The following is a 21553-nucleotide window of genomic DNA, read 5'->3' as shown; positions in this document are numbered from 1 at the left end:
TTCTGAAGGTCCTGAGTTCAATTCCCAGCAACCACATGGTGGCTCACAACCATCTGTAATGAGATCTGGTGCCCTCTTCTGGCCTGCAGGCTTAATAAATAAATAAATATTTTAAAAAAATTACTTCATATGAGGGAATGGGCAGGAACTAAAGACGGTTGACAATGGATGATGAGGCTCTATATTTTACATTCTCCATCATTTAAAAACAAAAGTTAGAACTACTAAATGGTAGTATAACTAAAACAAATAAATAAAAATAAAATCAGAAAACCTGGGTGATTTAGAACCACCAGCCTGGCATTTCAATGGAAAGGTTCAAAGCGACTGAACTATTCCAAGTTCTGGCGTTAAGCTATTCACACTGTTTCTAAACTATGGAAATACACAATGTAAACCGACCCAGTCTGTACTTAACAGTGTTATGTGACATTAGCCACTTGAATGCAAACATTTTATAAATATCAGTATTCTTGAGAGCACATTCAGGTTGACAAGCTGGTATTTAGCACTTTTCAGAATGTATTATGAGCTCATTTTGACAACAAGCACACAAAGCAGGCAGGTAGATCAGGGTTGAGGTTGAAATCTTAACTGACCCAAACGGCAACCTGAACTGATGCTTTCTAAGTTTCATGACTGCAGAAAAAAGGGACACAAATTGGCTCAAGTCCTCGTTTTTATAAAAATGTACTTTATTTTAAAATGAGTCTATAAAAGTAGAAATCACATACAAAAATACAGATTACTGCGACATGTTGGCAAAATAGCTCCCAGCTGGACTTGAGGAAGGAAGAAGAGGTCCTGCATGTCTGAGGGCAGCTGGAGGCCGGAGTCCAGCCAGAGCCCACTGTCAGCCTACTAATCTGTAAACAATAGTTTCAAGTAGTAGTTAGCACTTTAACTACCCCGCAATTGATGCACAATTATTCCTGTGTTACACTTTTGAAAATGTTCTTTAGGTCTGAGCACATAAAGGCACTTCATATTATTGTTGTAACAGTACGATTCTTTGATGAAAAAGTTAATAGAAATGTATTTTGGCTCTGTAGTATTCAAGAGGTAACTGCCTTAATTTCTTTTTCTTTTCATTGTCTAAGAAGCACCCTTTGATCTTTTGACTTCTGCGTATCGGGCGTTAAAAAGTCCATCTGTTATCAAAAGGTTTAATGCCCAGTGAGTCTTAAAAACTTAGGTGAAGCGCAGGTTGTGCCAGGTGCGCGGAAGCTGCGCGCACACCTGCTTCTCGAGCGTTTCTGGCGGAGAGAAAGCAGCAGCTTTACCTAAGGAACTTTAGATCCAGTAACCTCCTGGGCAGGGTCAAGCCATCGCTGTGAAAGACCACTTAAAAGTATTCAAGTCCTTGAGTTCAGAGTAAAATACAAATGACTGCAGCGCCAAAGGAAGAGACAGCAAACAAGATCAGCTCAGAGCTCTATCCCACTTCTCGAGAATGCTGATTAGAATAACACCATATTTCTAAAACAAAGCAAGTAATTTAAAAAGCTAAACAGCCCACATAACATACATGGATTATAAAGTTAAAAAAAAGCACGATTAGATTTCCTCATCTACTTTAGGATTCTGGGAACACAGCATCGTACCTAAAAACACCAACAGCTACTTCATAGGAAGCTGATTTTAGGACTTCGGCCTTCTGAGGCCTCAAATCCTAAACCAGTTCTGTCCTCATGGTTGTGTCTCTCCGTTTCTGTTCCTCCTCTAGAGTTCAAGGTACATGACGCAGGACTGTGTTTCTATCAGACTAACTCCACACCTGCACACAATGCTAATTCCCAGGAGAGATTGCCTCAAACGCTACCAGCCTATGATTCTGTTCAACTCACCGTACATATAGCTTATCGTTCTTCAAAATCAAGTTTTATAAAATACTGAATAATTAAATAGATAAAAAGTTAGGACAAACACCATGAAAACTGGGCCAGGGGTAGTTCTGAAAACTTGATTCTAAATAGATTTAATCTGAAGGGCACGTGGAAGAGCTGGCTCACATTCTGCTTTAAAAAGCTATTTTGAAATAACAGGCTCACCTAAGATTTCCAAAGAACTAGCACTTGGCCTCTGAGGGCACAGCACTGGCGCAATCGTCTCTATATTCTCGAAAACGCAACACTTCATAGTTCTCCCTAACAAATGGTTCCCTAACATACATGCACAGTGAGCGCTAAGATAAAACCAATAGGGAAGGTAACCAAGGTCTCCAGCAACTGGATTTGCTGCCTGTGTTCCTCACTTGAGAGGAAGAGGCCACATCGCCCCGCAGTAAGCCCTTCATACACAACCAGGCTTTTGTAGGGTCAGTCGGCACTTGATGCCCCAAATCTCCGGGTTCTTTTTGTTGTCCATGGTTGGCCTTGCAATGGTGGTGAAGTAGGCACAATTAATCTGCAGATGGGGAAGGGCTTCTCTCAACAGCTGCAGGGTAGCATCCGGCACGATCCCAAAAACTTGTAGCGTCTTTAGGGTGGGGATCTCTCCAAGTTCACTGGAAAGGAAGAGGAAATGTCAGGGTGTATGGCAATTGTTAGACTAGTTATTATAAGCTATTGTTTGTAATGTGTATCAGTCTACAGGAGTGCAGCCTAAAACCATAATTTATAGTAAATGATTTAAGGAAACCACAAGGAGATAAAAGCTGGGAAACACAGAAACCTGACCCATGTGTGTGTGACTCCGTTTGGCTCCTGTGGAACTGAAGTTTCTGGCTATTTCAGTTGAACTGAATTTGCCTCCTTTCTCCATTCTTGGTCTTCACAGATCCCTGCCCTGCGAGGGTTACTGTGGCGTGACCACTACTAGTAAGCGAGTAATGGTGAGAGTCAATGTGCTACTGCGGTCTCAGTCGGAACTACCCCAAGATGAAAGCAATTTAGGAATCTGGACGTGACCTTTAACTGAACTAGGCTCTCTGAATAACGATACCAGCAGCACCGAGGGCTTCTTAGTAATGATGCACCATTAACAAAACCTTACTGCAGCAGAACCCACGGGTGACTTCCTTAAGGTATTTCTTATAGGCCAGTATATAGGAATTATATAGGCCTCAGTACCAGTGTACAGCAGAAAGGACCTCTTCTCTACATAGGATTTTTTCACCCTATTACTGATAGGTCAGACCTTTTTGTATGTACTTCTTGTTAAACAGTGTGATCTGGGGTCACACAAAATTGACCCTGTTTACCCAAAAAAAACACTTTGTGGCTTTGGTGCTGGTTCTTTTTAACATTGGTCTGTCTGCCCGGCTTCATCTCTCCGATCCCTGTTTGCTTTAGGTTGGGACATAGTGCAAAGTCCCAGGAAGGGGGACATTTATTTTGGGAATTCAGCAAAACCCGCAGGAGATCAGTGTGCCCAGGAGTGACCTTATGTTGTCATAGTCAATGCTTATTCAAACAAAGCAAGTTTGTACTGTCACTCGGCTGCCAATGTCTCAGCCTCCCAGCACATTTTCCATGCACATCCACGACATCCTCCTGAAGACTCAATCAGTTCATGCCACTCACCTGCTCCAGAACTCCTGATGCCTCCTGAATGGTTCTAGAAATCAGATGGTTTATTAGATCTAAGGACCATCCATGCTAAACAGGCTTCATGGGTCTTCCCATTACCCCTCTCTATCAATGGTCCAGGTGAGTGCCACAATATTTAGTGTGTGTTGTGGAATCCAAGATGAATGGCAAAGAAAAACTCTATCTAAAAATAAGCGTGCCTGCTTCTAAGGGGCAGTGAGGTCAGGAGGTCATAGATCAAAATGCAAGTCAAGAGGAACACACTGCATCTTTAACTTCTGGAATATAGAAACAAATGCAAAGGCTGTGTGTGCACTGCAGACCAGATTATAACATGAACACCAAGACAGCAATCCTTGGCACAACTCCCATGTGAAATCAGCATTTGAGAACAGGGTTGTGCTTGGGAAAATTCAGTTTCTGGGATATCCAGGCAGCAAAGCTGCGAGTCACCTGCAGTGCATATCTAAAAGAAGAAACGCGGGGAGTAAGAGAAGAGTGGCAGATGGCAGAGGAGGGAGCATTTGTACAGCCACACTGGGAGGAAGTTGGGGAGGCCAACACATGGCTCCATGTGGGAGGGAGCTGCAGAAGACGGGACAGGACCCAACAAAATCACCTGTGTGCAAAGGCCACACTGCAGAAACAAGGACACAAGTATCTCTGACTTCGCAGCAGAAGAGAAAAGGGAACCATCTAGAAGCTGTTCTTTACTTGCTATAAGATAATAAGATAGTATCTTGTAAGGCTGTTTGAGTTTAATAATAGGCACTCATCACACAAGAGGCAGAGGCTGAGGCAGATCATAGGCCAGCCTGGGGATAAATATTGAGACATGGTCTCAAAAACAGTAAACTAGGCACTTAGAAACTCCGAGGTTTTCTCCTTACCTCACCTACACAATCCTGTTTCACTTTAAATACAAAATGCCTCACCCTAAGAACTTTCAACTCTTTCAATTTCAAATCAGTTTTCCCTCCAAGTTTGGTTCATCATGGCCCAAAAAACAAAGTTCTTAGAAGAAAATTCAGTAGAAAGTAAGACCAATTAAGGAAAGAGGAACTCTAGCAGGGATGGGGAACTGCAAGGCTCTGGAAGCATTTTAAAACTCTGTCAAAGATGCATGTCATTTTCTCTTCTGAGATAAGAACTCTTCTGCATCGCAGATGGCTGCTGTGTAGCTGGTATCCTTGAGACATGCTGGGATTGCCAATAAGAACTTCAAATGCCTCAGTTGCCAGAGTGACTTATCTTAGGAAAAGGACCCACACGAATTCATCTGAAAGAATCCCTAGTATTTACATGATGCTCAAAGAAACATGCCGATGTTCGAGGACAACATCATCTTGTTCTCGTTCTACTCTGCTGCTCTGCCGGGAAGCTAAAGCCCTTGATGCTCTAATTAAAGATCAGACTTTGACGATCAATGACGTCAAGGTTCACACAGGCACCGAGGGCGTAAGGCTCACGCTCCTCCCCATCAATCCAGATGGAGATTATTATGCAGGGAAACCATGATCCCACTGAATAAACGTGAGAGACCAAAGCCTTCCCCTCGCCTCTGATAGAGGGAAAGCGGGCATTTAAGTCCTGCTCAGCTCCTTTTCACAGCGAAGGAACAAACTCACAGATTTGCTTGAGAAAAGAATAGTTTCCCCTCCTAGCCAGCTGTCCAGGCTGATGCGAAGCCCAGATGGCAAGAATGGATGACAAAGAAAAAGCTTCCAGAAGTTCTGGTTGCTGGAAAATAAGCGCAGGGATTTGTATCAGAGTTCTATGCACACGAATTTGAGTTTTAACATTTGAGAGACGTTCAAGAAAAATCAGCATCTTTTTTAGGTAGTGCTTTTTCAAATAGCATGCTACTAGCTAAGGCTCAGGAGACTAGTTAAATGATTAATCCAGCCACATAATTACCAGACTTCCCAACTTTACTAAACTCTGAACAAATCATTTATTATTGAAATTGTATAATCTAATTCATGAAAAATATTTTTTTAACTCGCCATTTTTAGGTAGGAAAAATTACTGCTGACATTCTGCTAGCAAGATAAATAGTAGAAAAGTCTTCCTCAAGCCATATGACCCTGCTGCAGTAAAAAGAGCACCTGACCAAGTGCAAGATACTGACCTCCCATGGTTTCCAATGAAACCACTGTGCTTCTCACTTGGTATAAGACTATTACAGCCTTTGGAATGAAAGAAGCGATGCTTGGAGATAAGAGACTGAATTTCCATGGATCCACATAACATATCCTCTCTTCAGATAGCAGCAGACGCTCCTACACATGTGCCAATTCTTCACCGTCCTTGGCTCTCTGGGAGTCTCATCACTAGATCATAGATCTTTTCCAGTAAGCCCAGACACAGCTTTAAGAACGAATGGGAAACATCTCAAACAAGTCCACTCCCACTGGGTCTGCCTCACAGTGAGTTCCTTAGAGGTAAAAGCTTCCTTTTCTAAGTCCTTCACAGACAGTAGGACAGCATTCTAACACAGTGATGCCGACAGTTACATAACAAACGCTAATGAGACCAGTTCAACTTTACCGGACAGTTTAATCCAACACCCTAGGAACTATTTTGATATTCCTTCCTAGACATTACATTGCATATTAATACTAATGTTCCCTTTGTGTACATCCATTAGTAACGATGGGTTTTACTACCACGTGTCATCCCTGCCTTCTACTAGCATGAACACAAAACATACTCACAGTAGGGTCTCAGGAATTATATCATAGCACCGGCTGAGCGAGAGGTGTTGGAGGTAGTTGAGTTGAAAGAATTCTGGAAAGCAGTCATTCTTTAGCATGATACTGTCACTGCAACAGGAAGGAGACAGATTCAGAACCACCCAGAGACTGAGCACACCACCACTCAATGTCTGCACCCAGAGACTGAGCACACCATCACTCGATGATGTCTGCACCCAGGGATTGAGCACACCACTCGATGATGTCTGCACCCAGGGACTGAGCACACCACTCGATGATGTCTGCACCCAGGGACTGAGCACACCACCACTCGATGATGTCTGCACCCAGGGACTGAGCACACCACCACTCGATGATGTCTGCACCCAGGGACTGAGCACACCACTCGATGATGTCTGCACCCAGGGACTGAGCACACCACTCGATGATGTCTGCACCCAGGGACTGAGCACACCACTCGATGTTGTCTGCACCCAGGGACTGAGCACACCACCACTCGATGATGTCTGCACCCAGGGACTGAGCACACCACCATTCGATGATGTCTGCACCCAGAGACTGAGCACACCACTCGATGATGTCTGCACCCAGGGACTGAGCACACCACCACTCGATGATGTCTGCACCCAGAGACTGAGCACACCACTCGATGATGTCTGCACCCAGGGACTGAGCACACCACCACTCGATGATGTCTGCACCCAGAGACTGAGCACACCACCACTCGATGATGTCTGCACCCAGAGACTGAGCACACCACTCGATGATGTCTGCACCCAGAGACTGAGCACACCACCACTCGATGTCTGCACCCAGGGACTGAGCACACCACTCGATGATGTCTGCACCCAGGGACTGAGCACACCACCTCTCGATGATGTCTGCACCCAGGGACTGAGCACACCACCACTCGATGATGTCTGCACCCAGGGACTGAGCACACCACCACTCGATGATGCCTGCACCCAGGGACTGAGCACACCACCATTCGATGATGTCTGCACCCAGGGACTGAGCACACCACTCGATGATGTCTGCACCCAGAGACTGAGCACACCACCACTCGATGATGTCTGCACCCAGGGACTGAGCACACCACCACTCGATGATGTCTGCACCCAGGGACTGAGCACACCACCACTCGATGATGTCTGCACCCAGGGACTGAGCACACCACTCGATGATGCCTGCACCCAGAGACTGAGCACACCACCACTCGATGATGTCTGCACCCAGGGACTGAGCACACCACTCGATGATGCCTGCACCCAGGGACTGAGCACACCATCACTCGATGATGTCTGCACCCAGAGACTGAGCACACCACCACTCGATGATGTCTGCACCCAGGGACTGAGCACACCACTCGATGATGCCTGCACCCAGGGACTGAGCACACCACTCGATGATGTCTGCACCCAGGGACTGAGCACACCACTCGATGATGTCTGCACCCAGGGACTGAGCACACCACCACTCGATGATGTCTGCACCCAGGGACTGAGCACACCACCACTCGATGATGTCTGCACCCAGGGACTGAGCACACCACTCGATGATGTCTGCACCCAGGGACTGAGCACACCACTCGATGATGTCTGCACCCAGGGACTGAGCACACCACTCGATGATGTCTGCACCCAGGGACTGAGCACACCACTCGATGATGTCTGCACCCAGGGACTGAGCACACCACTCGATGATGTCTGCACCCAGGGACTGAGCACACCACCACTCGATGATGTCTGCACCCAGAGACTGAGCACACCACTCGATGATGTCTGCACCCAGGGACTGAGCACACCACCACTCGATGATGTCTGCACCCAGGGACTGAGCACACCACCACTCGATGATGTCTGCACCCAGGGACTGAGCACACCACTCGATGATGTCTGCACCCAGGGACTGAGCACACCACTCGATGATGTCTGCACCCAGAGACTGAGCACACCACTCGATGATGTCTGCACCCAGGGACTGAGCACACCACTCGATGATGTCTGCACCCAGGGACTGAGCACACCACCACTCGATGATGTCTGCACCCAGAGACTGAGCACACCACCACTCGATGATGTCTGCACCCAGAGACTGAGCACACCACCACTCGATGTCTGCACCCAGGGACTGAGCACACCACTCGATGATGTCTGCACCCAGAGACTGAGCACACCACTCGATGATGTCTGCACCCAGGGACTGAGCACACCACTCGATGATGTCTGCACCCAGAGACTGAGCACACCACCACTCAATGTCTGCACCCAGAGACTGAGCACACCACCACTCGATGCCTGCACTAGACCCTGCCCCATCTCCAAACAACCCACATATTCCAAATTTTGATTTATAACAGTACCTTAAGTCGAGGCGGACGAGGTTGGGGCACCGTTTGATTAAGGTACAAAGATCTAGGAAAAACAAACGTGATGGTCACTGTCACGGTTAAAGAAGGAAGGAGGAAAGGGTGTTTGCTTCAGCTGCTGTTCTTCAACAACGCACTGGAAGCTGGCTGCAAGGCGGTCAGAGCAGCTCTTCATGTAGAAAAGAGTTTCCTGCCGGGAAAGTCCAGGTGAGCACCTGGGAATCTACTGCAAACATTAGAGGAGCTGTGTGAAATCCCTGGATAACAACGATTTATGTAGCAATGGTAACTGGCTGGAAAGAGAAAAGGAAATCCCAATCCATGATAGCCAGGGAAACAACAACAACAGCAAAACCAAATGCCAGGACATAGAGTCAAATAATATTCTATCAAATGGCTCTTCAACTTACCGAGCGGGAATCACGAACTATTTATTTAAAAAAAAAAATGTTGCCGGGTGGTGGTGGCGCACGCCTTTAATCCCAGCACTCGGGAGGCAGAGGCAGGCGGATCTCTGTGAGTTCGAGGCCAGCCTGGTCTACAAGAGCTAGTTCCAGGACAGGAACCAAAAGCTACGGAGAAACCCTGTCTCGAAAAATCAAAAAAAAAAAAATGTTGTATCAAAACTAACAAATGAACTTCTAGCTCAAATTACAACCCAGTAAATTCCATATATGTTTAAGTTTTAAATGCTATTTTCAAGAAATTTGCAGAACCTTGGGTTAGGTAAGGAGTGTATAAACAAAGAAAAACCACATAATCTACAAAATACATCTTAAAATTCTACTATTTATGGGCCTCGAGAGATGGCTCAGAGGTTAAGAGCACTGGCTGCTCTTCCAGAGTTCCTGGGTTCAATTCCCAGCAACTACATGGTGGCTCACAACCATCTGTAATGAGATCTGGTGCCCTCTCCTGACAAGTGTATGTATAATAAATAAATTTTAAAAATTCTAGTATTTATACCAGACATGGCTGGGCACACCTGTAATCCCAGTATTAAGAAGGCAGAGGCTGAAGAATTGGTGCAAACTGTAGACCACTCTGGTTTATACAGTAGTTCTAGGCCAGCTAGGGCTAGATAGTGACACCCTGCCCCAAAAATAAAAAAAAATTCTGCACTTTAGAGCATTCAGAAAAATATCAGAAAATGGTGTGTATTCAACATAAGTCATACAGATTAATAATAGTCTTATGCAAGAAAACGATAAACAATAAATTAAGCTCATAAGCATGTATTTGTGAAACAGATATGGAGCAGGAAATACTTAAGTAAATAGCTTCTTGGGCTGGAGAGAGGCTCAGAGGAGGAGAAGCTCTCGCTGCAAGCCTGACAACCCAGGTTTGATCATCCCTGGAGCCCACATGGTGGAAGAAGAAACTCCAGCAAGTTCTCTGACCGCCACACATTTGCCGTGGTATACTCCCCCAGAGCCTCCACGTTCCAAAATAAATAAGTGGAAAATAAACGCCGGGAAATGTTTTGCATAAAAAAGAAAACAAAATACACACAGATACACAGTGCACTGTAATCTTAATCTAGTCAAAGCACACACACACACAAACTCATACAAAAATAGAGAAAAGGAAACCAGCTTGAAGGAAACACTCCGGAGTGTTAATTGCTGCTAGCAAGTACTGACATTGTACACTTGGCAGAATTTGTAAGAGTGACATGAACCGAGCTACTTTGTCAGCAGGAAAAACGATTTTAAATGTTACTTATTTAGAACTGATACACTCCACTTAATGTCTGAATGCTTACTTTCACAGCTGCGCCCTATATTAGTTTTGTAGTTTCAAATGCTTTCTTTCTCAACATACTGATTTGGCTATGTGATAGTCACACCAATCTATGTTTAAAACCGCCAGTGTCTGCCCTAAATCTCCCCCTTTCCTCCACTCCTTCCTGCCCTAGTACCATACAACCCCAAGGACAGCAACTGAGGCGCAAACCTCGGGAATCACACTTGATCGCTTTACTCTCTTTCCACATCCAGCCTGTCACCAAATCCTATTGGGTCAGCTTCCTAAATGCACCCAAATACGGCCCTTTCTTAGCACTGTAAAAGCTACCACCCTAGTGTCCCAACTGTCCTCCCTGCTTCATGCATCCCCCCCCCAGCCTATTTTCAACATGGCGCCAGAGTGAATCCCGTAAAGCCAGACCATGTCACTGCTCCACCGCACATCACTGGTGTCTTCTGTGTTGGCGACCTCGCCTTTGCCACCAGCTCCCATACAAAGGCCTTTATCTTTGCGGTCCTTCGTTCCCGAACGCTCTCCCACAAACCTGTGTGTATTTCTCTCTTGTCGAAATAAAAGATCCCCTCTTTGATCATTGCGTCTAGTTCTAGAATTTTTTCCACAAACTCCTGTTTATCTCTCCCAGGATCAGAGGGCCTCTCTGTGACCAGTCCTGCCACATTCCACCCATCCACCGCTATATTTTTCCTTCTTTAAAATTTTATTTATTTTTCTCTTATGCAAGACATCCCAACTGCAGTTTTCCCTCCCCGACTTCCCCTCCCCCCCAGATCCATTCCTCCTCATATCTTCAACTCCATTCATACCATTTAGGAAGTCTGCTCACCACGGATCTGTTTGCCTCTGTGTATTTTTATATGACCTTGATTTCCGAGAATAACAGTATAATTCTATACTTAGAATTTAAAGTGTCTAAAGGGAAAATATGCCCGGAGCTGCATAGGGAGAGTGACAGGAAATCGAGCCATGGCTGCAGCTCTGGGCTCCGTCTCTGTATCTGAGGACGGTCCTTTGTGACGGTGGTTGTTCGAATATGCGTCCTTACACAGGGACGGCCTTAAACCCCTCCCTGGCCACCCAGGATGAACATTTCCACTTCCATTGGTCTGACAGATCTTACGTATTAAGCCCCAGAGAAGTAGTTTCCAAATACTACTTAAATACTATGAAGCAGCCAAGATACCTGACTCACATCTCTTTAAGCATACTAAAGACTTCAGTAGCAAATTACCCACACCTGGTGTGCCAGCAACACCCACGAGACACCACACAGGGTTGATTGGAGCACTTAAACTAATTTGGCTTTGTGCAGCCCGGATTGAATATTAGCCAGAGACTGAGCTATAAAGCCATTTTTTTTTAAAAAAAATTTCCTCTTGTGACCACTTACATGTGCAAATTAAAACTCTCAGTGTCTCACACACAATACAAAGCTCAGCTAAGTCAGTACCATGGCTGCTACCCACCCAACTTCAAATGCTTGTCTTCGTCAACATTGTTTTTTAGACTGAATAAAAAAGTAGAAAATGTAAATATAAATTTATTAACTGAGGCATTTTCAATCTTAACTGCTGACATTTTGGGCCAGATGACCCCCAAGTTAATTTTTCTGTGCTCTCCAGCAGCAATTCTGGCATCTAACCGCTAGATGGCAGCAGAACCCCATGCGCTGAGATGAAATGCCTTCCAGACTTTGGGAAGCTGTTCCTAGCTGAACAACTTTTCAAAGTCACCCTTTTGTGTCCCTGGGGTTTGACTCCAGGATCCCATGTGGATGCTCAGATCCAAGGACACTGAAGTCACTCCGCATCTCCTCCTTTCAGCTTACTTTTGGCACCAATATGGTTGATGAGTGTGTAGTTGTTACACTGAACTGAGGAGTGCCTTGTGCCCAGAAGTTACATGTTCAATACAGATGCATTTTTTTCCCTGAATATATTTGGTCCATTAATGGTTCAATCTACTGTGTTTACCTATTTTTACATCAGGGTTCTGCAGAGTAATTTTGTTTATTAAAAGTAGTTCTGGGACTCGGGAGGTGTAAGCGCTTGTCTGTAAGTCCACGGGCTTGAGTTTGCTCTGTGGCACTTTTGTGAACACTGGGTGGGAGAGCATTCACTTGTAACCTCAGGATGGGACAGAAGTCACAGGAGGACCCTGTGGGCTTGTTTGTCAGTCAGTAGCAAAATAAGCGAGAGACGCTGCCTAAAATGGCAAAATAGGAAGACTGGGAAGAACCAGAGTCTGGGTCCCAGCAACCACAAGGCAACTAAACTGTAACTCCAGTTCCAGGAGGTCTGCCACCCTTTCTGGCTTCTGCAGGCACTGCATACATGTGGGGGTACTATTAGGGTACTATTTGAAGGTGTGTTGCTTTTGTTTACTTTGCATGTGTTTAACTCCGTGAAGCTGTGTTACTTTGCTTGTCTGAAACACCTGATGGTGAGGCAGGAGAGAGAAACAGGCGGGGCTGGCAGGCAGCAAATAAACATGAGAAGGTGGGGCCTGAGAAAGGAGGAGGATTCCAGGGGTCACCCAGCTACAGAGCCAGACATAGGGAAAGAAGGAAAGAAAAGACATACAGGAATAGGGAAAGACAAAAGCCCCAAGGCCACAGATAGATGAGATAATTTAAGAAAAGCTGGCAAGCCAGGTAGTGGTGGCGCACATCTTTAATCCCAGCACTCGGGAGGCAGAGGCAGGCGGATCTCTATGAGTTCGAGGCCAGCCTGGTCTACAAGAGCTAGTGCCAGGACAGGCACCAAAGCTATAGAGAAACCCTGTCTCGAAAAAAAACCAAAACAAAACAAAAAAAGCTGGCAAGAAACAGGCCAAGGCTGGGTACTCATAACCAAGACTAAGCCTCCGTGTGTGACTTATTTGGGAGCTGGGGGGTGGGCCCCTCACCCCCTCCCCGAAAAGCCTATTAAGAGTAGAGTAAACAAACTGACAACAGGGTACAGGCATGATGAATGCAGGCAAACACCTATATATAAATAAAATAGAAAAATACGTAACTTTTTATTAAAGGTAGAGAAGTACTGATGAAATCACCCAGTGTTGACCTCTGATCTCCAAGTACACACACACACACACACACACACACACACACACACACACACACGTTACTTTAAAAGAATCTTTGTCTAGATCCTGGACTCACAGCCTGAATCCAGCTCAGGAGCTATTTTCCCTCTACCTAACTCTTCCGACGAACAATCCCTCTGCTGAAGACATACACAGCACGCACGCTGGATTAAGGAGACAATGAGGCTGCAGAAATGTCACAGGCGAGCCATAAAGCAGCTCAGCGCCCCGGCCTCGACGCTCTAACCTGTTTTCTGGAGGTTCTTTCGGTAGCCGCTGAGGTTGAGCTGGGTGATGGTCGCCGACAGATGTGCCACGGCGGCCTGCACGTGCTTTTCAGTGAACTCGAAGCACCAGGAGAGATTCAGTTCATCCAGTCTGCATGACGGAAGGGCGACAGGGAAGGTATGAAGCCATCAGGAGGACGAGGGCGACTGAAGCAGCACACGCCAAAAATACACAACCAGGTTCTGTAACGCCTCATGCACAGACCACCCCATGTCATTCATTGACAACTGCATTCTCTCCTCTAAACACCTGTGCCTGCAACTTACCCAGCGGCAGCAGGGAGGCCAGAGCAAACACTGCCTCCTTCTGGGGATGCAGGTTGAAAAATATAGCTTGTATGTGTCTTTCTCGAACCATCTAGATTCTTGTCAAAACAGCACTCGGCAGCTACCAACTCAAATGTTTTATAAAACCCATGGACTGACTACTAATGAAAAAGACCGAGATGCTACACAAATCCACTGCATCCGATTCTCCCTGTGAGGAGAGCCAGCGAGCTTCCAAGTCAACGCTCCCTCCTTCTGCCTGCATCTATGCTGACTGACTGAACGCAGTGCAGCATGCTTTGTCTGCCTCGCGATGTTCTGATCCAGGGCCATTTCCCTTTGAGAGAACACTAAGGAGACATACAGATAACACAAGGAGCATCTACATTATAGGCATTGTGTATTCTCTATGCCACGTCTCCTCTCACTTAGCAGTACATATCACCCATATTCAATATGGCTTGGTCAGATATAAATCAACCACACTGTGATAAACACATCTCTCTACTTCCCTTTAACAGCAGCAAAGAAGGGATCACTACCCAAGCGTCCTTCCTTGACAAACACGCTTTGAGTTCAGCCTTAACATTTTCGCACCAGATGCTACATTGCCCAGGCCCAGACCATGGCAGCCCTCAAAAGCACATCCAGATACCCAGATGCGAAGAGTCACTGTATCTGCTACAGGGCAGACTGTTCCTACCTGCAGCAGCTGCTCAGCAGAGTCGCCACGGCAGATTCGGAAAACCCAGAGCACCCGCAGAGGTTTAGCCGCACCAGGTTTTCATTCTGGGCAAGAGTGCTAGGGAAGAGAAAATGCCAGAGGAATGAATAGCATCAGTGGTGAGTCCTTGTGTGTGTGTGTGTGCTGTGGTAGGGAGGAGGAGGGCGAATATAATAATTTAGCACATACGCTTGTGAGTCAGAAGTGAGCTTAAAAATCTATATTTCACCATCTCTTGTCACAGCAGAGTGATCTGCTTCCATTATTCATATGCAAATTGGCAACTGTGGCAAACTGGCAGGGTTAGAAACAGGGTTGAGCTGGGCCTTTAATCCCAGCACTCGGGAGGCAGAGGCAGGCGGATCTCTGTGAGTCTGAGGCCAGCTTGGCCTACAAGAGCTAGTTCCAGAACAGGCTCCAAAGCTACAGAGAAACCCTGTCTTGAAAAAAAAAAAGGAAGCAAGGGTTGAATGACATAATATACCAAAGGACTTGCAAAGTGTTTGCAGTGTAAATGCACAAGGAACACCAATAAATGTATCTTTTATTGCCTTCCCTCTATTAGGGAACCTGGGGGATGAATAGCCAGTTGTTTTGGAGTTAAGTCTTGGCCTGGTACTGAATAACTGTGAACGTGGACAAGCCAGCCAGCCTCTCTGTGGCTCAGCTTTCACAGGCAGGAGCAAGGGCAAGAGGGCAAGAGCTTACCACAGGTGCTGGCTCTCAGTATTACTTTTAACTTAATATCTACTAAGATAAAATTTTTGCTACATATTTGCTACCAGTCTTGTTCCATGCGACCATAGACCTAACCTGTTCCAGCAACCTAACCTGTCTGTCCAACTAACCCCATGTGGTCCCTAGCAAACTAATCAAATACATTTCAGTTTGACACAGCCCTTCTGTTTTCAGACACACGATGCACTCTGCTTCAAGGCCTCTTTGCAAACTCCGTCTCCACAGAAGGCCATTATAAGTCTCCACGCTTCTCCTCCTCTCCCGGACTGCTGTGCTCAGGCAACAGCCAGCTACTTAGGAGTCAGAACAGCAGCAGCTTTCCCAAGGCTGCTTCCGATGTCCCATCACTTCTGAGATCTCCTACTGGAATGTCTTAATCGCCAGCCTACAAGTCATTCCTCCGACGGAGAAGGCTGTCCTCCTTAAATTCAACTGGGCCTTTCTGTGTGTTGCCACATAACCACCAGTGCATTTAGTGAACACTCTGCACTCTAATTATCCGTCTCCCAGACCACATGCTGTCCGCCTTTGTCTATCACACCTAGAATGGGGTCTGGCATATGATCAGTATTCAAACTTCTGTCGTCTTGAAGACTCTGGACAGTTCTGGATATTTGGTATGTCCTTCTGGACAGGTATGTATAAGGACACTGTAGTCACATACAAGAAACACTGCAACCATCTGTGACATACTTCAGGTGCCACTTACTTGACAATGGGATCCGAAAGCTGCAAGCCTTCCAGGCTTAGATTCTGCAACTTGGAGCACTCAGACAGAATCCCATGGAGGTTTGACACATTTATGACTGAGTTCGACAAGTCCATGTGCTGCACACGAAAAGAGCTGAAGATGAAGGAGAGAAAAGAGGCCCCGTCAGGCGGTTCACACGAGTACAGTCAGTTCCGACCTGACCCTTCCTGCCCCCGCATGAGAGATCACAAATCAGACTAAACACTCACTTTAAATACCAAATAAAGATCTGGTCATAAAACAAATTGCTTCTAGCTAATTCCCGTCCTCATTCTTATTTTTATAATCCAAGATTTGCCAAGTGTAGATGTTGCTGCCAACATGCTCCCAGTAAGAAAATTAATAGGCAGGTGTCACAGGAATGAGCTGGGTAGACGTGCCCAGGGAGTGGGGTGAGCCTATGATGACTTCTGGCACTGGTAGGGGCTGAGTGGGTGAGCAACAGTGTTTACTAAGACAGGGAGGACAGAGGAAGAACCAGTTTTAATTGCAGGCCGTGTTTACACTTAGATATGCTAATACTGAAGTAGTCAGAAGTTCAGGGGTGGAAGCTTTTAGGTACTGAGAACTAAGGACTGAGAAGAGGAACAGAAGAGCTGGAGAATCCTGAGCATAAATGTGGGCTTGTCTGAGAACAGCATGTGGAGGAGAAGACGGACAAACCCTGGCAGGAACACAAAAACAGGCTACGGAAGAACAGCAGTTGGGGTAAATAAATAAAAGTCGTGGGGAGAGGAATTGGACAATGGAAAGAAGGGGAAGGTACTAGAATGGAGACATGTTATACTGTCTTTAGCTTGCTTTTCTCTTCCGTATCTAGCTATTCTTCTTGGGCATCAGATAGCACGAAACCTTAGTATTCCATAATTTGCAGCACCAGAGAAGTATTTTTTCAAAACAGTCTACAAAACAAAAAAGAAGGCATTCTTTTCAGGGTGCAAACCTGTCCATGATAGGACAGAAAGCTCATGACACAAGCATGAAAATACTCCCCCTCACTTTCTTATGGATGGGCAGTGTGGACGGAAGTAGCAGGTTTGCATTCTCTGATGTGGCCCTGGTACACCTCTGGCCCTTGGGAGAGAGGCCCTGCCTGCTGGGCGCTCATGCTGGATGGCTAACGAGCACTGTTTTCCTTTGGGAAAATGGGATGAACCCAGGGTCTCATGTGCTAGGCAAGTACTCTAACACTGAGCCACAGGCTCAGACGTCCCTATACAAACATCTCTGACCCTGGGGAAAGCCCACCAGTAGCTCTTAAACCCGTGCCATGCTTCAAGCTAGAGGCCACACGGCACAATATGTAACTGGCAGCTCACACGAGAAACAACCCCTCACAGGCTGAAGACACAAACAAGAAAAAAAGGTGCATGAGCTGTTTTCACCCCAACATTCAGTCATTTCTTTTACCTGAAACTTTCACCCAATGGTTGTTCCATAAACGACCGTGGGCAGCGGAAGGCGATCACCCCTCGAGAAAGCAAGCGGACAGTCACGTCCGGGTGAAGGTTTTTACCTGCGAGGTCGAGGGATTGCCAGAGAGACTCATCGAGCCTAAAACGGGAAGGTGCTTCATTTGGTAAATTGGCCACAGTGAATTCTGGGGACCCTGGGGACCCATTAAAGTCGCTACGAACACAGACGCATGGCCACCGAATCTCCTTAAGGCAAATCTGAAGAGCTTTTGCTTCCAAGCTGACATTGAAATACTGAACATTTCTTGATTACAGTATCAATAAGCTTCCTTTTTGTATTTTCTCTTTCTGTATTTTCAATCTAGATTATCAAATGCTAGAATGACAAAGAACCTAGAACCGGCGAACAAAATACCATCATTAAGTGTAACGTTTAAAAATCATCTAAAAGCCGGGTGGTGGTGGCACACGCCTTTAATCCCAGGACTCGGGAGTCAGAGGCAGGCGGATCTCTGGGAGTTCGAGGCCAGCCTGGTCTACAAAGGGAGTTCCAGGACAGGCTCCAAAGCTACAGAGAAACCTTGTCTCGAAAAACCAAAAAAAAAAATCATCTAAAAATGTGAATTATAGTACAGTAAGTTCCAAACTTCCCAAACAGTCCTGTTCTCCACTGTTACGTGTTGATGGGTTGCCACGGTTACCAAGGTCCATGAAAATATAAATGCAGGAAGAAAAGTCGGAATTATTTTATGAGACACATCGATCACACAGGCAGGAACAAGTCACAGATTGGCTCTGGTCCATATTCATGTGGATGAGTGTGCTTGTACACATTTATATTAACGTTAAAGGAAAGAGGTAAACACATTAGATGTAGTTTCTAACATAAAAGGGAGGTTCCAAAACTGGACTGAGCTCCACTTAGTGTTTCTTCTTAAAGTCTTATTTTATTTTTATTAATGTGTATATGTCGGTGTAAGCAAATGCTGTGTGTGTGTGTGTGTGTGTGTAGGTAGGTAGGTGCCCTCCAAGGCCAGATGGAACTACCGGCATTTGTGAACTGCCAGAAGTGGGTGCTGAGCAATGAACTCTGGTCCACTGGGGGGGGGGAGGGGCAACAAGGCCTCTTAACCACCGAACCATCTCTTTAGCCCCTACAGTAAGAGCTTTACTAGCCACAGCTGAACTTAATTGAGAAAGTTGGAGAAAGAATGAAGTGCAAGCAAATGAGACACCATTCTGTTTTATTTTGTTTTTCGAGACAGGGTATCTCTGTAGCTTTGGAACCTGTACTGGAACTAGCTTTCGTATACCAGGCTGGCCTCGAACTCACAGAGATCCGCCTGCCTCTGCCTCCCAAGTGCTGGGATTAAAGGCATGCGCCACCACCGCCCGGCTATGAGAGACCATTTTATTTTAAAAGCCTTAGTGCACTGGAACTCTCTTTTAGACATACTGGAAATAAACACTCCACTGGCCAGTTCTAAAAGAATTTTGCTACAAAAAAATTTGCTAGTAATATGATTTGACAGACTAGCCGGGCAGTGGTGGCACACGCCTTTAATCCCAGCACTAGGGGGACAGAGGCAGGCGGATCTCTGTGAGTTCGAGGCCAGCCTGGTCTACAAGAGCTAGTTCCAAGACAGGAACCAAAGCTACAGAGAAACCCTGTCTGGGGATGCGGAGGAGAAAGAGTAGACTATAAATATGATACCCTTAGAAGGTGGCATGCTTTGTATCTTTTTCTTGTTCACTCTGAGAGCAGAACATTCTTGATCATCTCAGATCTCAATGTCTCTCCTTTGAAAGAGGTAAACAACAGCTGGTTTAGTCTAGAACCCAGGACAAATCTTGAAGCATTCACCTTGCCCCAGATAACACAGCGTTGACGTGGAAAGGGAAAATGAACTCAGCAGCCATCCCAATCCTAAACCAAATGTAACTGGTAATGGTGAAGGCTGGGGAGCTAACAAGTCTTATTTTAAAGTTCACTTCACAAAGTACTGTTCTTGACCCTGAAGTTTCTTCAAGTCATAAACTAGAGTAATATAAAATTGTCATTTCACGGGCGGTGGTGGCGCATGCCTTTAATCCCAGCACTTTGGAGGCAGAGGCAAGCAGATCTCTGTGAGTTCGAGACCAGCCTGGTCTACAAGAGCTAGTTCCAGGACAGGCTCCAAAACCACAGAGAAACCCTGTCTTGAAAAACCAAAACCAAAAAAACAAACAAACAACAACAACAACAACAACAAAATTGTCATTTCAACCCGTGCGGAAGATTAAATTGCTATGTCGGTTATTATTCTAGCATAACAGAGATGGTTACTGAACCAAAGGGAAGATGGAGGTCAAAGGCACTGGGCAGACACACAGATAAACAAGTCTTAGGAGCTAATGTACTACCTGAGGACTGGTAATATTGTCCTGGACTTGGGAACTTTTGCTAAAGAGTGTTATTTTAGGTGCTTTAGCCACACCCGTGGAAAAAGAACTACGTAAGATGACGGGTATGGTAATTGGCTTGAGGACAGTAGCTATTTAGGGACCCACACCTACAGCAATCCATATTGATTGCATACCTTAAATATGTACACGTTTGTATAAAGGTTAATAGATTTGTTTGCATGGTATGAACAAATGCATATCTGGTGGGGAAAAAAAGTCCTTTGGTGGGGATGGTGAAATGTAGCCACTACCGTGTGAACTTTTTCATCCCTAAGAAAACTGCCTAGGCTTGGGCCTGGAGGGGTGTATGTAGCTCAGATAAAAGCTCATGCCTCACACGTCTGAGGCAGTAGGTATAATCCCAGCACACCAGAGAACAACAAAAAGAACAAACAGCCCGCATATCATCTCTGTCACTGCCTTCTTGGTTCATTCCCCTTGACCACAAATTTAAATATAGCCAAGAGCCACCTAAGACTACCACAGATAGCACTTGTGCCGAGTCAGGCAATATACTGGCACTTTTCATTTTATCCGTTATGACTATCCCATGATGAAGGTGCAGCTGTGACCATCTTACATGCAGGGTAGCCAGAAATGTGTTCAGATCATGTGGAACATGTAAATGAGGCTGGGTTCACACTCTGCCCAAGCTCAGAGGCTGTACCCCTACCCCGGGCTACCAGTCTGGTCCCCTGTACTGGGCTATCTTGCCACCCTCCAGAACGCCCCCAATCTTAGCACGCCACCTGGCCCAAGCAGGTGTATACTTTGCAAACAAGGGCAGAGCTGAACATAGGCCAGGAATGGAGCAATAGATTTACAGGAGACTCCTCCCTCTGACTGCGAAAGGAGGAAACAGACTTCTAACTATAATAAAAAGGTGTTTAGTTGGCTTGGGGCAGCTATGCTCTTCCCCTGCATATATGTCCCAAAGGGTGAAAAATACTCACGAGAGGCGGTACCACCTCTTGCAGACTCCAGAGACTCTCAGCAGCTCAGGGAGGCACAGGCAGGAGAAGATCCCAAGAAGCAGCTCATCTGGAAGGGAGTCCCAGGAAACACCTGCATGGAGGCAAAAAACAGGGTTTCTGCCACTGAATTCTTCCTTGTCCAAGTCACGGGGCCTCTCCAAGCATTTGTCAGCCACATGCCACTTAGCTTTAAAGGGCATTTCAGCCAAACTCTTCATCCTCATATTTATTGTTCTATACCATGCACTGACTTACACACTGTGGTGGTTTCAATGACGTGCCCCCCCCCCCCAGTCTTTTGTGTTTTCGAGAGACAAGGTTTCTTCGAGTAAGCACGGTTGTCTAGGAACTAGATCAGTAAACCAGGCTGGCCTTGAACTCAGAGATCCTGCCCTGAGCGCTGGGATTAAAGGTGTTGCCAAATTCCCAGTTGGTGCTGCTGTCTGGGTAGGTTTCGGAGGTGTGACTTTCCTGGAGGAAGTA

The 21553-nt window shown here is 46.0% G+C and overlaps 1 protein-coding gene across 3 annotated transcripts in view; it reads right to left on the bottom strand.

Annotated features, from left to right (window-relative positions):
- Positions 1-677: 677 nt before the first annotated feature.
- Skp2 (S-phase kinase associated protein 2) overlaps positions 678-21553 on the bottom strand; it is a 31639-nt gene continuing 10763 nt past the window's right edge. Inside the window, exons 3-11 of one of the 3 annotated variants that reach the window (XM_075975912.1) lie at positions 21050-21161; positions 17647-17790; positions 16195-16329; positions 14727-14825; positions 13717-13847; positions 8610-8661; positions 6248-6355; positions 3525-3558; positions 2452-2506 (exon numbers count right to left, since the gene is read on the bottom strand). In XM_075975912.1, coding sequence (XP_075832027.1) covers positions 2504-2506; positions 3525-3558; positions 6248-6355; positions 8610-8661; positions 13717-13847; positions 14727-14825; positions 16195-16329; positions 17647-17790; positions 21050-21161 — 818 coding nt within the window. In that variant the 3' untranslated portion in view covers positions 2452-2503. Of the gene's footprint in view, positions 2507-3524; positions 3559-4698; positions 5901-6247; positions 6356-8609; positions 8662-13716; positions 13848-14726; positions 14826-16194; positions 16330-17646; positions 17791-21049; positions 21162-21553 lie in introns of those variants that run through there. The other 2 variants (XM_075975910.1, XM_075975911.1) reach the window with 2 other exon arrangements.

The sequence above is a fragment of the Microtus pennsylvanicus genome, chromosome 6 (assembly GCF_037038515.1).
Source record: "Microtus pennsylvanicus isolate mMicPen1 chromosome 6, mMicPen1.hap1, whole genome shotgun sequence".
NCBI classification, from domain to species: Eukaryota; Metazoa; Chordata; class Mammalia; order Rodentia; family Cricetidae; genus Microtus; species Microtus pennsylvanicus.
This window is presented reverse-complemented; position numbering and strand designations above follow the sequence as displayed.